The sequence below is a fragment of the Seriola aureovittata genome, chromosome 7, assembly GCF_021018895.1.
Source record: "Seriola aureovittata isolate HTS-2021-v1 ecotype China chromosome 7, ASM2101889v1, whole genome shotgun sequence".
Classification (NCBI taxonomy): Eukaryota; Metazoa; Chordata; class Actinopteri; order Carangiformes; family Carangidae; genus Seriola; species Seriola aureovittata.
The window spans coordinates 12,069,242-12,086,110 of record NC_079370.1 but is presented as its reverse complement, the minus strand read 5'-3'; the positions used below and the strand labels follow the sequence as shown (position 1 = coordinate 12,086,110).

Genomic DNA, 16,869 nt, shown 5'->3' with positions numbered 1-16,869 from the left:
AGTAGTTTCTGTTTGGCATTCTGTATTAATATATCTTGTTACTCATTGGCCAATGCTGTATATACTCCAATGTATCTGTGATAAGCAAATATCATGAAATGGTGATTTAGTGATTTATCAAACAAACTCTATTCATAACCAATAAAAATGTGACTTTTTGAATCAGATGTGCTTTAAAAAAAACTTAAATTTACATCAGTGTCAATTACTGTCAGTCCTCCATGAAAGTAAAAAGTCTCTTTGAGTCTAGTAAAATACCCCTTCATTTTTTGGACCCCTCATTTTCTGATGTAGTTCATTAACATTTCCTTAATATTAAAATCATAAAATTAACAGTGGCTGAATTTCATTGAGCAACTTCAGTTTCAGGATCCTGGTTTTGTTCATGTTGACTCACTGTGACCGTGTCATGATTTATGATTTAGTAAGATTCTTGAGCAGAACAGAGCATAATTAAATGCGAGGCTGGCCCAAGCCATAAGTGAACTAAGCGACTGCTGGCCACAAGGGGCCCTCAAAGAGTGCTTAAAATGCTGGATGATATCTGATATATATATATATATATATATATATATCTTACATATCTTTATATTTTAACACTAGGACCGCCAGCATTCTAGCACCCATAGGCGCCACAATGGGCTGCCAGACCATCATATATAATGACTTGGTTTGGGCTCTCTGCTCAAGCAGTGGAAAAAATAGATGCTACTGTAAGTGCTACTGTGCTTGGCTGGGAAACTGTTGGGTAGTTTTAATATGAATTTATTTATTTATTTGAAGGATAAAACTGTCAGATAAATGTAGGCCCAGTGAAGTAAAAAGACATCACGGGGAATAGAAAAGAATTGGTAACTATCCAATTGCCAATTAACATTTTTCCATGATGTTATATTAGGCATTGAACACAGAAAAAATGAAAACATTTTAATGGGCGGATGGATGCTTTAGGAAACATTTAAGAAATGTAACTCCAAGAGCATAGGTTTGCTTATGGGCGGACTGTAGGGACATGTCCCTACCAACATTTGGGTGCACTCATTCACACTATGTTTGGAGTGAATTAAGCTCATTCCATTGTGTCTACGTCTCCAAGACAACCAATTTAGGCAAGCTTGACTGATGAACTTTATGCCTTACTATACTATGAAGTTTTTGTGCCTTCCTATACTATGACATTTCTATAACTTTTTATGCCTTACTATTCTGTGACTATTATATATTACAATACTAGGAAATTTTTTGGGCTATTTCTGCCAGGCTATACTAGTGTGTTTTTTTTCACTTTCTACGCTTCTACTTTTCTACTATATTATGACGTTTTCATGCCTTACTATACAATGACTTTATTATGAATTTTTATAACTTACTATACTATGACGTTTTTATTCCTTACTGTACAGTGACATTTTTATGGCTTTTTATGCCTTTAGTATACCATGAAATTTTTTGACTTTTAATGCCTTACTATAATATAACGATTAATGCGTTACTATACTTTGACGTTTTGTACGACTTTTCATGCCTTACTACACTATGAGGTTTTCATGATGTATTATACCTTACTATACTATGGCTTTTTATGCCTTACTATACTATGACCTATTATGCCTTACTATACTATAACATTTCTATTACTTTTCATGCCTTAGTATTCTATGATGTTTTTAATGCCTTACTATTCAACCAAAGAAACACACCACATAATAATAATAAGGTTAATCAATTCAGGTTTATTCTTACTCATCTCATTCAACCAGTGTCTCCATAATCAGATGATGTTCTCCTCCACAGCCACTGATTCTAAAAAAAAAAAGCAGGTGCAAAATGCTGCCTTTAATAGAAGCAGCAGCTACCTGCACAGGTGTGCTGATGGTAGATGAAACCATGCTTCACTGGGTTATGGTTTATGATACATAATTAATGAAACCATGCTGCAGTTTTGGGATTTATTTGAGTCACTGACCAGGGAAATTGTGTTTCTGTTAATGAGTAATTTGGTTTTAACCTAAAAACTGGCAGTGGAATTGCATATTGTGAGAAAGGGATGATAATTGATGTAATTAGATTTTAGGTGGTCAAGGGGAAGGTGCTTAGCAGTTATAAGCCTCTCCAGTAGTAGTCCAAGCCTCTGAGGGTGGTTGTGAACAAGACAGGTGAATTTTGCAAGTTGTAGATAATATTGTAGATACATTTTCCTCTCTATTTTCACACTTTTTTGACTTACTATACTATGACTTTTTCTGCCTCACAACTTTGACTGTTTCTGCCATAATATGCTATGACCTTTTTATCAATTTTTACATCTGACTATACTATGACCTTTTATGACTTAACATACTATGACCTTTTATGACTTACTATACTATGACCTTTTATGACTTACTATACTATGACCTTTTATGACTTACTATACTATGACATTTTTCTGCCCAAAAAAATGGGCAGACTTTTTATTCCCTAGTATACTACGACACTTTCACATCTTACTATACTATGACCTTTTAATGCCTTACCGTTCCATGACTTTTTATGCCTTACTATACTATGGCTTTATGACTTACTATACTATGACTTATATATATATGAATTACATATTTGTCCCTATATCAAGACTGATGTAACCACGTGTCATCTAAAAGAGGATATATTACTGTATTATATAAGTTTATAACATATATCAAATACTTATAGTAAAATCCAACTTTATTAAAACAATATGCTTAAACTTAAAATTCTATATGTTTGTAGATGATTTTCTTAATAATTTCTCATTAAATTTATCCAATACATGTCTATCTTTTATATTTACATTTATAATGAACATATACTGACAGGTTATGGGATGGATGTATATTTATGAAACATATGTCTATTAATATAAACCTATAACATAAAGAGACATACTAAAATACATGTTTCTATTAGCTAGACATAAATGTCAATATAAACAAGATTATACAGATTATAAAATATATACAGATTACACGTGTAATTTTTTTTTTTTTTTTTTTTTACATATACAGCCTATACTGTATACACATATATGATTTTACTTCATATGTACATATCATATATGTAAATTCAACACATGTACATATATTACATTTCCGTAAGGGCATTTCTTATATGTTAATAAATCGTTAAGTTGAGGCATTACAAAGTCAATGTATTTGTTTTGGAGGGGTTGTTGCGTCCCGACCAATGTCGAGACCAAACCTACGCCCTAGGCCAAATGAAATTTGGCTTGGGGCTCTGATTAAATGTTATTAGTAACACCTGTGTTTTTTTCTAAATGTCTACGCTATCAAACCTAGCAAATGATGGGCAGTCAATGGTTATTCAATGCACCTTAATGAGACTGACCCCTTAATGGTCTGCTGATGTGTGCACGTGCGCATACCTGTAGACGCAGTACGGGTAGCTGGGATAGGATGTGACGTACTTACCTAATCCTCTTAGTTTAATTAAGCTAAAGTAGCAGGCCCAACGCTGCAGCACCCTCAGTAGCAGAGGTTTGGGAGATTGAATCGACCATAGCAGAAGTTGGACGGAGACTGGAGTTAAACGCTTTGGAGAGTAAAACAGTTTGAAAAGAGTTGGAGGTGTTGGTCCTCAGCCACCTCCGCAGGATGCTGTCGCGGCGGATGCTGTGGGGCGCTGTGGCGCGTCAGATCGCTCCGCGTCTGACTTACAGCACTGCAGCACAGCCACAGGTAGGCCTGCACTCACACAGCAATACACTGCGATGTGAAACTCAGTGAAACCTGCTCTACAGGCCCACTGTAATGTACGCAGAGCTACTCACATGCGAGACTTGCACGCAGCAAGAAACAGTTATAAGTCAAATAAGAAGTAAATTTCCCAAAGAGACGGAGATATCAAATGTGATAATACTTTGAAATGAACTTATTTGTTTTTTGTTCTATATAATTATGATATATGATTTAGAGGTGGGTTTGTGATTCTGGAAGTAGATGTTCCATAAATATACTAATAACACATTTCAGTTATGTAAACTATATTGTCAAGTGTTTTCGACATGCTCTATGAGTCCCTCTCACTATGCAATAAATTTAAGGTTATTTTTCACAGTCTTATTTTGTGGTTTTGGGTTCTCTTAGGTGCCCAATGTAGTTTTTAAGTTTTAAAATTTCTTTAACATAACGGCAATTTTAGTCAGTAACATGATGACATAAGAAAAGGCAGCTCAAATTCACCATCATTGATCTTGTAAGCAATGTCCTGACACACGGCTGCTTTGTAAATCACACTTTTCTCATATCTTCCTCTCTGTGACCAGGTGAAGACAAAAAAGACCAAGTTTGGCCCTCTTAGCGACCAAGATCGGATATTCACCAACTTATATGGTCGACATGACTGGAGGTAAAATATTTAATGCAAAGCTGTTCTTGCTGGTCTCTAATGACCTGAAACTCTGTAGAAATAATTGTTCATTTAATCATCTGTGTCTCCCTCTTCCTGCCAGACTCAAGGGAGCACTAAAAAGAGGAGACTGGTATAAGACCAAGCAGATCATACTGAAGGGATCAGACTGGATATTGAATGAGGTTAAAATCTCAGGGCTTCGGGGCAGAGGTGGAGCAGGCTTCCCCACTGGAATGAAATGGAGCTTCATGAACAAACCCAGTGATGGCAGGTAGGAGCAAGAAGGAAAAGAAAGTCAATATTTGATTAGTCAGGGAGACTTCACCCTCCACACCATTAATGACACTCTGTTAATGTATCTGTGCACTGTGTGTTTCCTTCTTCCTGGTGTCCTAGGCCTAAGTATCTGGTGGTGAATGCTGATGAAGGGGAGCCAGGGACGTGTAAAGACCGTGAGATAATGCGCCACGACCCCCATAAGCTGTTAGAGGGCTGCCTGGTGGCTGGAACAGCAATGGGTGCCCGTGCTGCATATATCTACATCAGAGGAGAGTTTTACAATGAGTCATCAAATCTACAGGTATACAACTACACAGAGGGACAGCTTGCAGTTTGTGTTTCGCTGCGTGTTGGTGGTGATGAAGTCTTTCCCTCAAACAGGTGGCTATTAATGAGGCGTACAAAGCAGGGCTGATAGGGAAGAACGCCTGTGGCTCTGGGTATGAATTTGACGTGTTTGTGATGCGGGGAGCTGGAGCTTACATCTGCGGGGAGGAGACGGCCCTCATCGAGTCTCTTGAGGGCAAACAAGGGAAACCCCGACTCAAGCCACCATTCCCTGCAGACATAGGTGAGGTAAAAGCTCCACAGTCTCCTACATCTGGTTTCCTACAGGGGTTAATTGTGGGTTAAGAAACAACAAAATGGTTATAATGTAATTACAGTCCTTAGGTGGTTATTCACTGCTGCTGCATCTCTCTCCCTTAAGGGGTGTTTGGATGCCCGACGACAGTTTCCAACGTGGAGACAGTTGCTGTGGCGCCTGCAATCTGTCGTCGAGGCGGAGCCTGGTTTGCCGGCTTTGGGAGGGAGAGGAACTCTGGGACCAAGCTGTTCAATATCTCTGGTCACGTGAACACACCATGCACAGTGGAGGAAGAGATGTCTATTCCTCTGAGGGAGCTAATAGAGAGACACGCAGGTGTGTGTTTACAGTCCTCTCTGTGTTGATGTTGGTTTACTTTATGAGATGTTGATATGACTTCCTCCCTCCTCTTGTGTGATTGGTGCAGGAGGAGTGAGGGGTGGCTGGGACAATCTATTAGGAGTTATCCCAGGGGGATCCTCCACTCCCATCATCCCTCAGCATGTGTGTGATGACGTTTTGATGGATTTTGATGACCTGGTCCGTGCAGAGACTGCTCTGGGAACTGCGGCCATTATAGTTATGGATAAATCGGTAAACAAACTCCTGAATAATCACACAATGCACTGCACCTTCAGTTCCATTCAGTCTTCACTGACAGTCTGTTAAATGTCTTTTTCCTTCAGACCGATGTGATTCGAGCCATTGCACGTTTGGTTGAGTTCTACAAACATGAGAGCTGTGGCCAGTGCACCCCCTGCAGAGAGGGTAAGGAACTGCAGAACGTGTGCATATGTTACACTGCCACTCACCAGGCAGTTAGTTTGTTTTAAGGTGTATCTCCTCACCCTTTTTCTTGTCTTTGTAACTAACAAACAATCTCAAAATTTTTATGGACGTTCTCTCTCTGCATCCTCCTCCTCAGGTGTGGATTGGATGGATAAAATGATGTGGAGGTTTGTGCGAGGAGAGGCAGCAGTTTCAGAGATCGACATGATCTGGGAGCTGAGCAAGCAGATTGAGGGACACACTATCTGTGCCCTCGGGGACGGAGCCGCTTGGCCTGTGCAGGTTATGTTTCTTGAACTGTTTTATAAACCATTTTAATAAATGGACTTCAACATGAAACAGTGCTTAAGGCTACAAATTCAAACAAGAACTAATTTGAATTTTAACGAGCAATTCTGTTCTTTTTCTTCAATCTTTAATCTACAGGGCCTAATTCGTCATTTCCGGACAGTGATGGAGAGTCGCATTGGTCAGTATAACAAGAAAAACCCTCCAAGAGAGCCGGAGATAGAGATGATCTGAAAGTGTGCAGATGTCCATTTCAGCTTTCAGTCATTCACAACAGTATTATTACATAGCTCATCTTGTTATACCACATTGTTCTACCACTTTTGAACATAGTTTTCAAAATGAGAATATTTTTCTTGTTAAGATTTCACAGTGCAGGTGCAGACTGCAGAATTTTAAGTTTCTTCCAAGTTATCATCTTTGAATAAGTAGTCTATTTTTGAAATAGATTCTGCTGTAAAATGGTCATTTAATCTAGTTTATTTTGCCAGGCAGAACTGTTGACAGCTAATTGGCAGATGTGACTGACTTGGTTTGTGATGATCCCTTTACACATTCTCTTTATCTGGACAGACTTTCATAAGGAAAATATACAATGCATTGGAACACAAGCTCAAACATGGCAATAAATTAAGTTTATTTATTTCATAAAGGCATGAAATAAATTCAATAGATTTTCCTACATATTAGTCCAATTTCATCTGTACAAAAGACCAGAATAGGAAAGAATGGTGTCACGGAAAGGGGTTGAAAAGTAGGAAATTTGGGATAAAATAAAAAGTGGTCAGTGATGTACAACATCATTGCTATGTGATATTGTTTTTTACAAAGACACTATATTCAAACACTTGGCATGGGTTATCATTCCATTCAAAATAAAACTGGATCCAGAATATCGCTCATCTGACCATCTATACATCCACAAAATAGTTTCGAGTATGAGTCTTGCAAATGTTCATATTCAAACTATAATGTGGGCACAGAAAAAACAAACAGGAGTCTTGCAAAACATTAGAGAGTGTCCATCTGGACCCAAATACTAAAATAATGCTGAGACCAACATATAGCTAATAAGAGTCATCCATGTGGTGAATGGGTGATGAGTGCTGGAAAAAGATGGGCTCAGTTTGGGTGAAAATCCTGTAAGACTTGGTAGAAAGCACTGAGGGAGTTTAAGATTTTTCCTGCTTCAGGGTGCCATCCAGAAAGGCATCGACTGCTGCTGTGGCTGTGTTTTAGCCCGGGGTGGTGGTGGAGGAGGGCATCGATAGCCCTGTGTCCAGCCTGAGGTGGAGGTGGGGGGAACTGCCCCAGGGTTACCTGGCCCTGAGGCTTTGGAGGTGGAGTGGTCTTCCTCTTCATCAGAAGAGTCACCGGTGTACGCTACTAAACCTGTTTTCAATCTTTTCACTGTGGGCTCTGAAAGAAGAAAAGGGTGGACAACCAGAAGAAAGGAAGAGATGGCAAAAGGGAGGGAGAGAAAAGGCACACATACAACAAAAAAAAACAACAACAACAACAAAAAAAAACCACAACAGCAGCAACAAATTTCAAGTAAGACAGGTGCAAGTTAATTATTCCAAACACATTTTGGGAGAAACAAATAGTTAATAGATTTAAATCAGTTTGTCAGCAGAGTAGAGGAGGGGGCAGCCATTCGAAAGCAGCCATTGGTTGGTGGGGAGCGACAGTGTTAGGGCCGTCAATCAAGTGGTAGGACAGCGTCACGGGACGAGTCGTGCCCCACCCCCAATCAGTATCCAGCATCACCCCAGAGACACATGGAAGAGAAGAAAAACACAGAGAAAAAGAGAAAAACACAAAAACAGGAGAGATTCTCGTTAGTGAAGAAATCAAACAAACTACAGACACTCCAGACTGATGATGTCATCAGATCGGGACGGTAAGGTGGACTCGACTTATCAGACGTCTTTACAAATGACTGAACAATGCACAAAAGATGTTGAGTCATAGCACCACCTCACTGTCTGCAGATTTCTAGTCAGCAGCAGAATCCTGCAAGAATCATAAGAAGCATAAGGGCCAGTTTGAGGCTGTGTGTGTGTGTGTGTGTGTGTGTGTGTGTGTGTGTGTGTGTGTGTGTGTGTGTGTGTGTGTGTGTGTGTGTGTGTGTGAGTGTGTGAGTGTGAGTGTGAGTGTGAGTGTGTGAGTGAGTGCATGTATTGCTGCCTTTATCTAATCTGCCACAAGAACAGGGGGTTTCATTATTCAAATCCAAATGAAAAAGCTTACTCTTTTTGGATTTGCCAACTATGTGTCTTGATACATGTGCTGGGACTGGTAACAGCTTTACTTTGTCAACAATCTCAAGTAAAACCACTGAAATCAAGACACAGTACAGTGGCCCTGGAGAGGATTTACATTTTACTCTCTGCAGCTCTACATTAAGGCTGTGAATAGATCCAGGCTGAGCTTATAAGGGGGCACAGTCCAGAGTCAGGAACTGTGGATTTGGATTTGGGCAGGGATTTGTCAGTCCACAGGATAATGCCCTTACCCACGGGGCCTTGCGGTGCCCTTCTCTCCTCCATCTTGGGTCTCACTCCATTCACAGGCAATGGTGGTGGAGGCATTAGCTGCCTACTGAAGAACAGAAAGAGAGATGGTGTGAGTTAACTATGCCTAGTGACCCATGAACACTATTATTTTTTTATTAATGAAATGTAAACAAATATAACAAGACTCTGTGTACCTGTCCCTCTCACTCGGCGGGCCAGAGGAACTCGGTTGAGGGAGTCCTGTAGTATCGGGGCTGCCCACTGGGAAGCCTGCACCTAAATTAGTCATATGAATGGGTCCATGCTATGAGCAGAAAAACACACAGGCGCGATTAGCAGACATCCTCTACTAAACCCTGTCCTGACACTATAATCTATAATAATATACCTCTTCCAGCATCAAAGTGAAAAAATCTGTCAATGCAAGTTATAGCTTACCACAAGTGTGTGATTACACTGACATTTTTCCCCGTCCACTATGAAAGACACTTAAAGCTCATCAGAAATAATATCTCTTTCTGAAACTCCATATTACTACTAGAAACACATAAATGAATTGAAAATGAACAACAGAAAAAGGCAGGCCATGCTATCTCAACCACTGTGCATAAAACATTTGAAGAAAGGAACGACGAAAGCAAGGATGAATCCAAGACAGAGCATCTTAAGACACAGACAACGTGCCTGACTGATGAAAGTGACTTAACACAAGCTGCACTCTGGTAAAAGTAAAGACAGACAAACAAGGGGACTGCAGGATGGAGAATAAGAAAAGAAGAGTGAAAAATAAAAAGCAGCAGATAATGAGGGGCTGTAAAGGTGGAAGAGCTGTTTATCACCTGGTATCCAAGCAGGCCGCTGTCTCTCTCGTCTGGTACCTCCTCTGTGAAGCGTCTTTTCTGTGGTGGATTGGCTGGGGCGGCAGGAGGTGGAGCTTTCGGTGGCGCTGCAACAGATGGAGGAAAAGGTACAGGAGGAAGAGTCTGCAGAGAAAAGGATACATACAATACAGTAGGTATTATTGCTTTAAATGATATTCAAGTGGTTTAGCAAATGTCCAATAATATTTTTCTGAATGGAATTCATTTGGCAACAATTCACCAAAGAACTGGTTTATTATTAATAAAACAAATTAGATTACAGAAATGGAAGATGTGATGGCTCAGCCTTACCTGTGGCATAGTGCCTGGAATGGGAGCAGGAGCAGGGGCAGGAGCTGGAGCGGGGGCTGGAGCAGGGGCAGGTGGAAGAGGGTATTGAGGAGGCACACCTGTGGGTGCTGCCGGAGGTATAGGAGGGGGAACAGTGTAAGGTGGAGGAACAGGCTGTGGCTGAGGTGGGTGTACAGGCATGGGGTAGCCTGGCTGATATCCAGCAGGGGGGTAGTAAGGAGGCTGAGGAGGCATCCCGTTCACCACTGGAGGCTGTGCAAAGCCTGGAAGAGGAAGAAGAGGGAGACAGATTGTGTCAGGCTTTCTCAATGACTTCTACAATCATGTCAGTATGTCTGACTGAGAATGTTAAAACTGTTGAAAGAAAGACAACCAATAGTTGTGTACCTTGTTGTGTCGGCATCATTGTGCTCATTTGATTTAGGAAACGAGAATACTCTGCATGGACCTACAGAGAGAGAAACATTGTATGTAAGGCTTGTTAGTGGTTCAAGGAACAAGACAACTTTTTAAAAAATGAAATGTATCACTGTATTACAAAAGAAAATACTGGAAATGTAATGCAAAATGGAAACAATTGCATTTTTTTGACTTTTAGCTTTGTTTTCCAGAATGGCTGGCAACAACAATAGATGTAGTTTGTTTAAGAGCGTTTAACAGTTTGTCAGTAGTGGCCACTTGGGATATTATTTATTGATTAATAATAGATAATCTATGGCTAAGAATTTGATCATTCAAGAATATACAGTATTAACTGACCGTTTGCTAAGTTGGTGTGCATCTCTGGGACATTTGTTTTGCTCTGTTTAGGTGTTCTCAACAGCTTCCAAATAGGTGGAATAACACTGTACTACACAACTGTGGTCAGCTGGTGCTGGTCAGTGATCAAGCTCTTCCTCCAACCAGTTAACAATGGCAGATTATGCCAATTGTTCAAACAAGCTTACACAGTGGAAAAACATGCATTTGGAATTGTATACGCTTGTAATGAGAGGCCAATTGTAGTTGAAATGGGAAAGCACAGACCTGGACAAAATCTCATGGTTACAGTAATACAGGAATTTACTCACTGTCTGAAGTAAGTTCTCACACAAGGTTTTTGCTGCTGCAAGTCCTTCTGGTTTAGGATGACTGGAGAGCAAAGAGACGGTATTTATCTCTAGACGCCCCACAGTGTGGAAAAAAGAAAACTTGTGGCTAGCTCATGTTACTGCACAAGCAGGAACTGTCTCTGAAAAGCAAAGTTTACAATATTTCTTAATTTATAGGAAAGCACCCACCTGATGTAGATGTACATGGGTTCAAAAGCCTCCCGTCCAGAGGCAGGCTCCAAACAACCCGATCCTTTTCCTCTGAGGAAGACTTTGGCCCCAGTCTCAGCCTGAATGTGCTGCAGGTACGAACAGCCGGGGCCTTCAACGCGCTCTTTGACCACAAATCCTGGGATAGCGTGCTCCAGTCCCACGAAGACTTTATCTTGAACATAATGCATCTGAGGCCAAAAGACAACATAAAGGCATAAATACAACTATATGCACTACTGTAAGTAATTACAACTAACCACGAGCCAATAACAATTCATTCTGACTGACAAAGGGGCCATACTCATATTTATGTCAATTTACTACTAATCACATCTGTTTTACATTAATTGCCATACTTGCAATACATGGATTTTTAGTTTGAGGAATATGCACCTCTATTTTCCAGGAAACTGTTTTAAATTTATCATAATGATGTATGAAAATCAAGGTACAGACCTGGAACATTATGCAATGAACTCTCTCACAAACAGAAACTTATTTATCATCCTTTTAATTGTGTCTAATGTTATTTAGTATTCATTATTCAAGTCTGATATCCAACATTGCTTGTAATTATGCACAGCTGCACAGCAAGCAGATCGAGCAAGTGCTTCAGACGGTGTCATCAAGAAGTCAAACAACAGTAAAACTGATGTAAAACAAACATTACAAGTGCTTAAAGGTGAGGTAAAAAAAAATCAAACTAAAAACTACTATATGCACTGAAAATGGTTGACAGTAAGTGTTAACGATATGAAATGAAAAAAAGGGACAAAGACAAGCAAAAGAATAGTATGAAATTTAAGTCTCTCTAGTCTTGTCGGTAATTTTGGAAGAAAAACAACTATAAAACATTTTAAGGTGTATACTAAGGTTTTCATGGTGACATCCTTGATCATGAAAAGTAAAATGACAAAAAGTGAACTGTCTTACCCCAGACTGAAAGTGTGGTTTGTGGTGGGTCATGGGGGGCAGTGAGGGTGGAGGCGGGTTGTGCTGCTGGTAAACTGTGACTGAAGCCCCACTGGGGGAGAAGGATGAAGATGATGATGACGAGGCAGTTGCAGCCTTGACCACACCATTGGTGATTATCTCCTTGATTCTATTAACTGCCCCTGGAGAATGAAGGACAAAAATAATTTGTCTAATTACAGCCCATATGAAGACGTACATTCATTACTGATTAAAGATAAGTATGACAAAATACTGACTATCAACAAGCTCTCTTGTCTGTCCTTGGACATGCAGATACAAAGGTCGATCCCTGTAAGGAAAGAGCAGAAACAAGGTTGTGTTAACTCGACAACAATAAACATGCAAACAACTAGTTTAATGATCAGTTACCCTGGTAGAGCTTTGCCTTTCTCCTCTGCTGTCATGTAACGCCCTCTGGTTGAAACAGCAGCACCGCTAACTTTACTGATCTGCAGATCAACCATGTGAAAGGCACAAAACATATTAATAAATAATCCACAAGCCTGCTGATGAAGTTAAATCTGTAAGATATGATTGTCCATATTGCTGCTGACCTCATCCTGTGTTTGCCCACGTGTAAGGAGATTTCGACAGGTGATCGGGACATCATTGATCTCAACCTCAGCTACCACCAGGTCATCTTTGGCTTTTGCTGGCACTGGAGGCTTCCCAACACCCACAGCCTGAGTGAGGAGCCAAGAGATGAAGTATGTGTCACTCGAATTGACACTAAATTGAGGCAAGAGACTATACCAATATTTAGAACAGAAATATCTGAAGAAAACTTCTGAAGGCAGCAAGATTTTGTGGTGAACTTACTCAACATGCAACTAATCTCTTCACCCACATTAGGGCTGTCACTTATAATCTCTAATGTGGGTGAACAAGATGAGATGTACTAGACACAAAAAATCTGCAACAGATAGCTTTGTATGACATAACGTGATGATGACTCTTGAAAATATTTAATTTAATAGGAGAGATATGCTGATAACTGTGTGTAGAACATCTTTATCATGCATAACTCTTGTGGTACACTGACTGCTGGTATTTTTGCAGCTCATTTGTCTTTTCTTGATTATCACTTCTAAGCAATTATGAAGTCTCAATGCAAACTCAAAATGGCAGTTTCAGTTTCACATCCCATCATCATGCAACCCTAATGTACTAAACACCAAGTCACAAAGATCACTCTACACAACCACAAAGATTTTATTATTTGAAAATATGAGGAGAGTCTCTTATCTATTATTATTTATCTATTATTTTTCAACAAAATTAAACAGAGGTCTGCTCCAAGGTAAAATCAAATATATTGTGATACCTCATCAAATTGATGTAACAATCCTGTTAATCCAGTACTGCCATTATTCAATCCTGTTGATTGATTTGCAACATAGCCCAGAAAGACCTTGTACAATCAGACATATCAAACTGATAGTTACCATAGTATTAACGGTATAGAAAAGGCTCTGGTATTTGACAAATTTATACTGTCTCACGATATATGCTCAACTCACAATTCATTAGGGACACCCAACCAAAACTAATACAGTGTATTACAACAGTCCTATAATAAACCCCTAGCTACATGAAGATTATGCTGTTCAGTTTGTGTTGAAATCTTTAAAGAGGTGCTGATTCAACTTAATGATCATTTTTGGATGCTGTGGTTTGTGGCGATGTTGAACTGTACTGTGCTAAACTGACAGGACTGCATTAGTTTTAGCTAGGTGTAGCTAATAAACTGGCAGCTGTTTGTATATTACCCACTACAGTAGTATGATGGTCCTGTGTCTAAGCTGGTAAAGTTATGAGATAACTCACAGGGTTTATGATCTAATTATTCAATGATGCTCCTTACCTTATCAGGAGGTCCTGGTGTTCCTATCTGTGAGGGTTTCAGTTTGCCCTTAGCCACCAACATGGCATTGATCTTGGCAGCCACAGCAGCTGCAGCATCCAGAGCACCGGTCGGTGCAGCTTCAGCCTCCCCCATCCCACCAGAGCCGGGACCGGGCTGGTCCCATTTGCTGCGGCGGCTGGAACGACAGAGAAAATGTGATGAATTGGGAAAAGAAAGGGGGACTGAACTAACAGTCGATCCTGTTATAATCTAAACTACCCCAGAACACCTGCCGCTAACTAGCTACCTTAACACCGATACTGTTGTTTATGTTTCAACCAAGAAATGAGTTTCTTTAAGGTCTTACTTCTTTTTCCCAATGATCATTTTGAATTATTGTGATCATTCATGTAAACACAAGTGCAGGGACACTTTAAACCCGCAGGTATTCTTCTTGTTAACATGTAACTAAAAGAAAACTGGCATGAACCAGTGCACAGCGGCAGCCCGACAACAGTCCGCCATGATTATATAAATTGGATAGCGTTAGCTAGCTAGCCGGCTAACTGCAAGCATCTGGACGGCGTCTCAAATACCAGAAAAACACAAAACCACCCCGGTTTAACACACTCACCCGCCGTTTTGAGTTCCACAAAATGACATCAATATCCTGTTTTACTCTCTCTCCTCTCGGTGTAAAAATAAACGTGAAAACCCTCCACTTGACTTCAGCACAGCTAACACAGTGTTTTGGGTGCTAGCTTCGTGTCTTGCCGTTTCCGCCTCCGGTTAAAGTTGTTTGCTAGCAACAATACCACAAGAGGACGCCAGATACCAGCATATATTTGCAAGCGCAGGTGCATCAAAAAAAAAGTTTGATGTGTGATGCTCCTGCCTCACCTGCCCGGGCCTTTCAACACCTCCTGTGCCAGACTCGGTGAGTTTCTCCAGAGGAGACATTCAAGTTTCCAGTGAAGAAAGAAGCGCTGAGCCGTAGCACATGCTGCTCGTCCAAACAGGCCAGGACATTAGTCAAGGTACGTTTCAGCAGTTACACTTCTTCTTAAAAATGTGAGTGTGAAGCTTGTAAAAATGTACGCCTCGTGAAACTTTTAAAACACGTGTCAGGATTTAGTTTGTGGCAAAGGTTTTAGCTTTTGTGCCACTGAAGATGCAAACAAATATAAACTTGTGTTCAGCTAACAAAAACTTGAACACGATCCTCTGAAATCCTTATCAATCAAATGTGACTCCGCATTTGACAGTGTAGTTGGAAACAAACTTTCCATACACATTTAAAAAAAAAAAATCTCTAGTTAATGTCTATTTATAATAATCACAAGCAGCTTGTTGACTGACGGGACGGTAGATGTGTTTGTATTAGGTTAGGCTCATTAGCATAGTTACAACACTGTGAAGGCAAACATAAACTAAAAAGAAACAACTATTTATGATTAAATTCAAATAGGGCCTATATATTTAATGATTCTGCAAACATGACCTGTTCATGGCATTTTAATGCGGCTTACTTTCTCTAATTGTCTTTTAACCTACTGGGAGCATTGATGTGTCTTTGGCAAATAGCTCACAAACTCCTCCTCATCTTCCAGTCTGAACATGGTCAGAGGTATAAGCTGACAGTGTGCTCTCTGAACAGACTCAGCCAGAGGATGATGCAGGATGAGACCATCCAGCATCCTGTACATAGACAGACCACAGCATCCCAATCCGCTCTGATGCACTGGGTTACTCAGAGTCACTGTGGCAGGTGCAGGTGTTCAGTTTCTGACCACCCAGGAGCTCAGAGACACAGCCAGGAGGTGCAGGTTTCTGTGGAAGGTGAGATCGCTGTGTGGGGGCGACATGGATCAACAGATTGAACAACCAGCAGCCCTAGTTGAATTTCTTTTGTCCTGTGCTGTGGGGTGTTGAAAACAGTCTGCAGAATTCTGCTTTCCTGAGTTTGATTAGGATCATGGTCTGTCGTGTGTGTGTAAGAGGAAATGCTTGTTTTGAATGGATCAGTATTAGTTTCCAATCACAACACTGGCTTTGTTTATGCTCATCTACTGGGACCTCAGTTATTTTTGTTCTTCCTTTTTAATTTAAGAGGTAATGGAAGGTAATGGATTTTTTTTTCCTGCTACAGTAATTACGCACCGTTTTGTGCAATAGTACTACTTGTTTTTAAGTTTGCAGTTATGTTTTTATTGAACTAGTTGGCTCGAGAAATGTGTTAAGCCAATTACAGTGAACAATCAGTCCATTATAAAGAGAAGTGTAATAATCTTGACTTTGACAAAAAGAATTAAACATATTTTGTATTTGACATTTTTCACTGTTAACATTATGTAGTTTGAACTGTCTCATCGCAGCATTTTAAAGTCATAAAGTTCAGTGTTCTGCTTTTTACGGAGCTGATGGGACATTTTTAATGAGCTACATTTATTTTTTATTAAAAATAGATTTTATTGTCATTAATAATGTATTAATGAAGTTACGTTACAGCAGTTGAGTAGAACTTCGCATAACTGTTTCCATCACTGTTCAAATTGAACATCTGAACTGTTGATACAAGAGCTTACAAGCTTTGATAACAAAAATTGTTTGTGTACACTTAAATTGGACATAAATCTTGTTTGTAAAAAGGTCAGTATTCTAATTATTTTAATGAAATCATATTTCTCGTCAAGATATTCGCTCTTTACCAGGTGAGGAGCTT

The 16,869-nt window shown here is 39.9% G+C and overlaps 2 protein-coding genes across 3 annotated transcripts; one reads left to right on the top strand and one right to left on the bottom strand.

Annotated features, from left to right (window-relative positions):
• The first annotated feature begins 3,123 nt into the window (after positions 1-3,123).
• LOC130172539 (NADH dehydrogenase [ubiquinone] flavoprotein 1, mitochondrial-like) lies at positions 3,124-6,815 on the top strand. Its single transcript, XM_056381322.1, has 10 exons — positions 3,124-3,716; positions 4,304-4,386; positions 4,490-4,660; positions 4,786-4,969; positions 5,050-5,239; positions 5,378-5,590; positions 5,682-5,848; positions 5,941-6,022; positions 6,180-6,325; positions 6,470-6,815. The coding sequence occupies exons 1-10, from the start codon at positions 3,633-3,635 to the stop codon at positions 6,563-6,565; spliced, it is 1,416 nt and encodes a 471-aa protein (XP_056237297.1). The 5' UTR covers positions 3,124-3,632; the 3' UTR covers positions 6,566-6,815.
• Positions 6,816-6,956: 141 nt separating this feature from the next.
• Positions 6,957-14,936, bottom strand: khdc4 (KH domain containing 4, pre-mRNA splicing factor). Of its 2 annotated transcripts, none has more exons than XM_056381321.1 (14): positions 14,782-14,935; positions 14,166-14,343; positions 12,856-12,984; positions 12,671-12,750; positions 12,538-12,590; positions 12,260-12,441; positions 11,303-11,514; positions 11,093-11,153; positions 10,410-10,470; positions 10,023-10,285; positions 9,690-9,833; positions 9,045-9,154; positions 8,850-8,935; positions 6,957-7,750 (listed from the first exon to the last, which is right to left on the bottom strand). In XM_056381321.1, the coding sequence occupies exons 1-14, from the start codon at positions 14,808-14,810 to the stop codon at positions 7,521-7,523; spliced, it is 1,818 nt and encodes a 605-aa protein (XP_056237296.1). In that variant the 5' UTR covers positions 14,811-14,935; the 3' UTR covers positions 6,957-7,520. The 2 variants fall into 2 exon arrangements, 1 of the variants encoding a protein (XP_056237296.1); XR_008828280.1 differs by having other exon boundaries at positions 7,688-7,750; positions 9,045-9,126; positions 14,782-14,936.
• Positions 14,937-16,869: the final 1,933 nt, after the last annotated feature.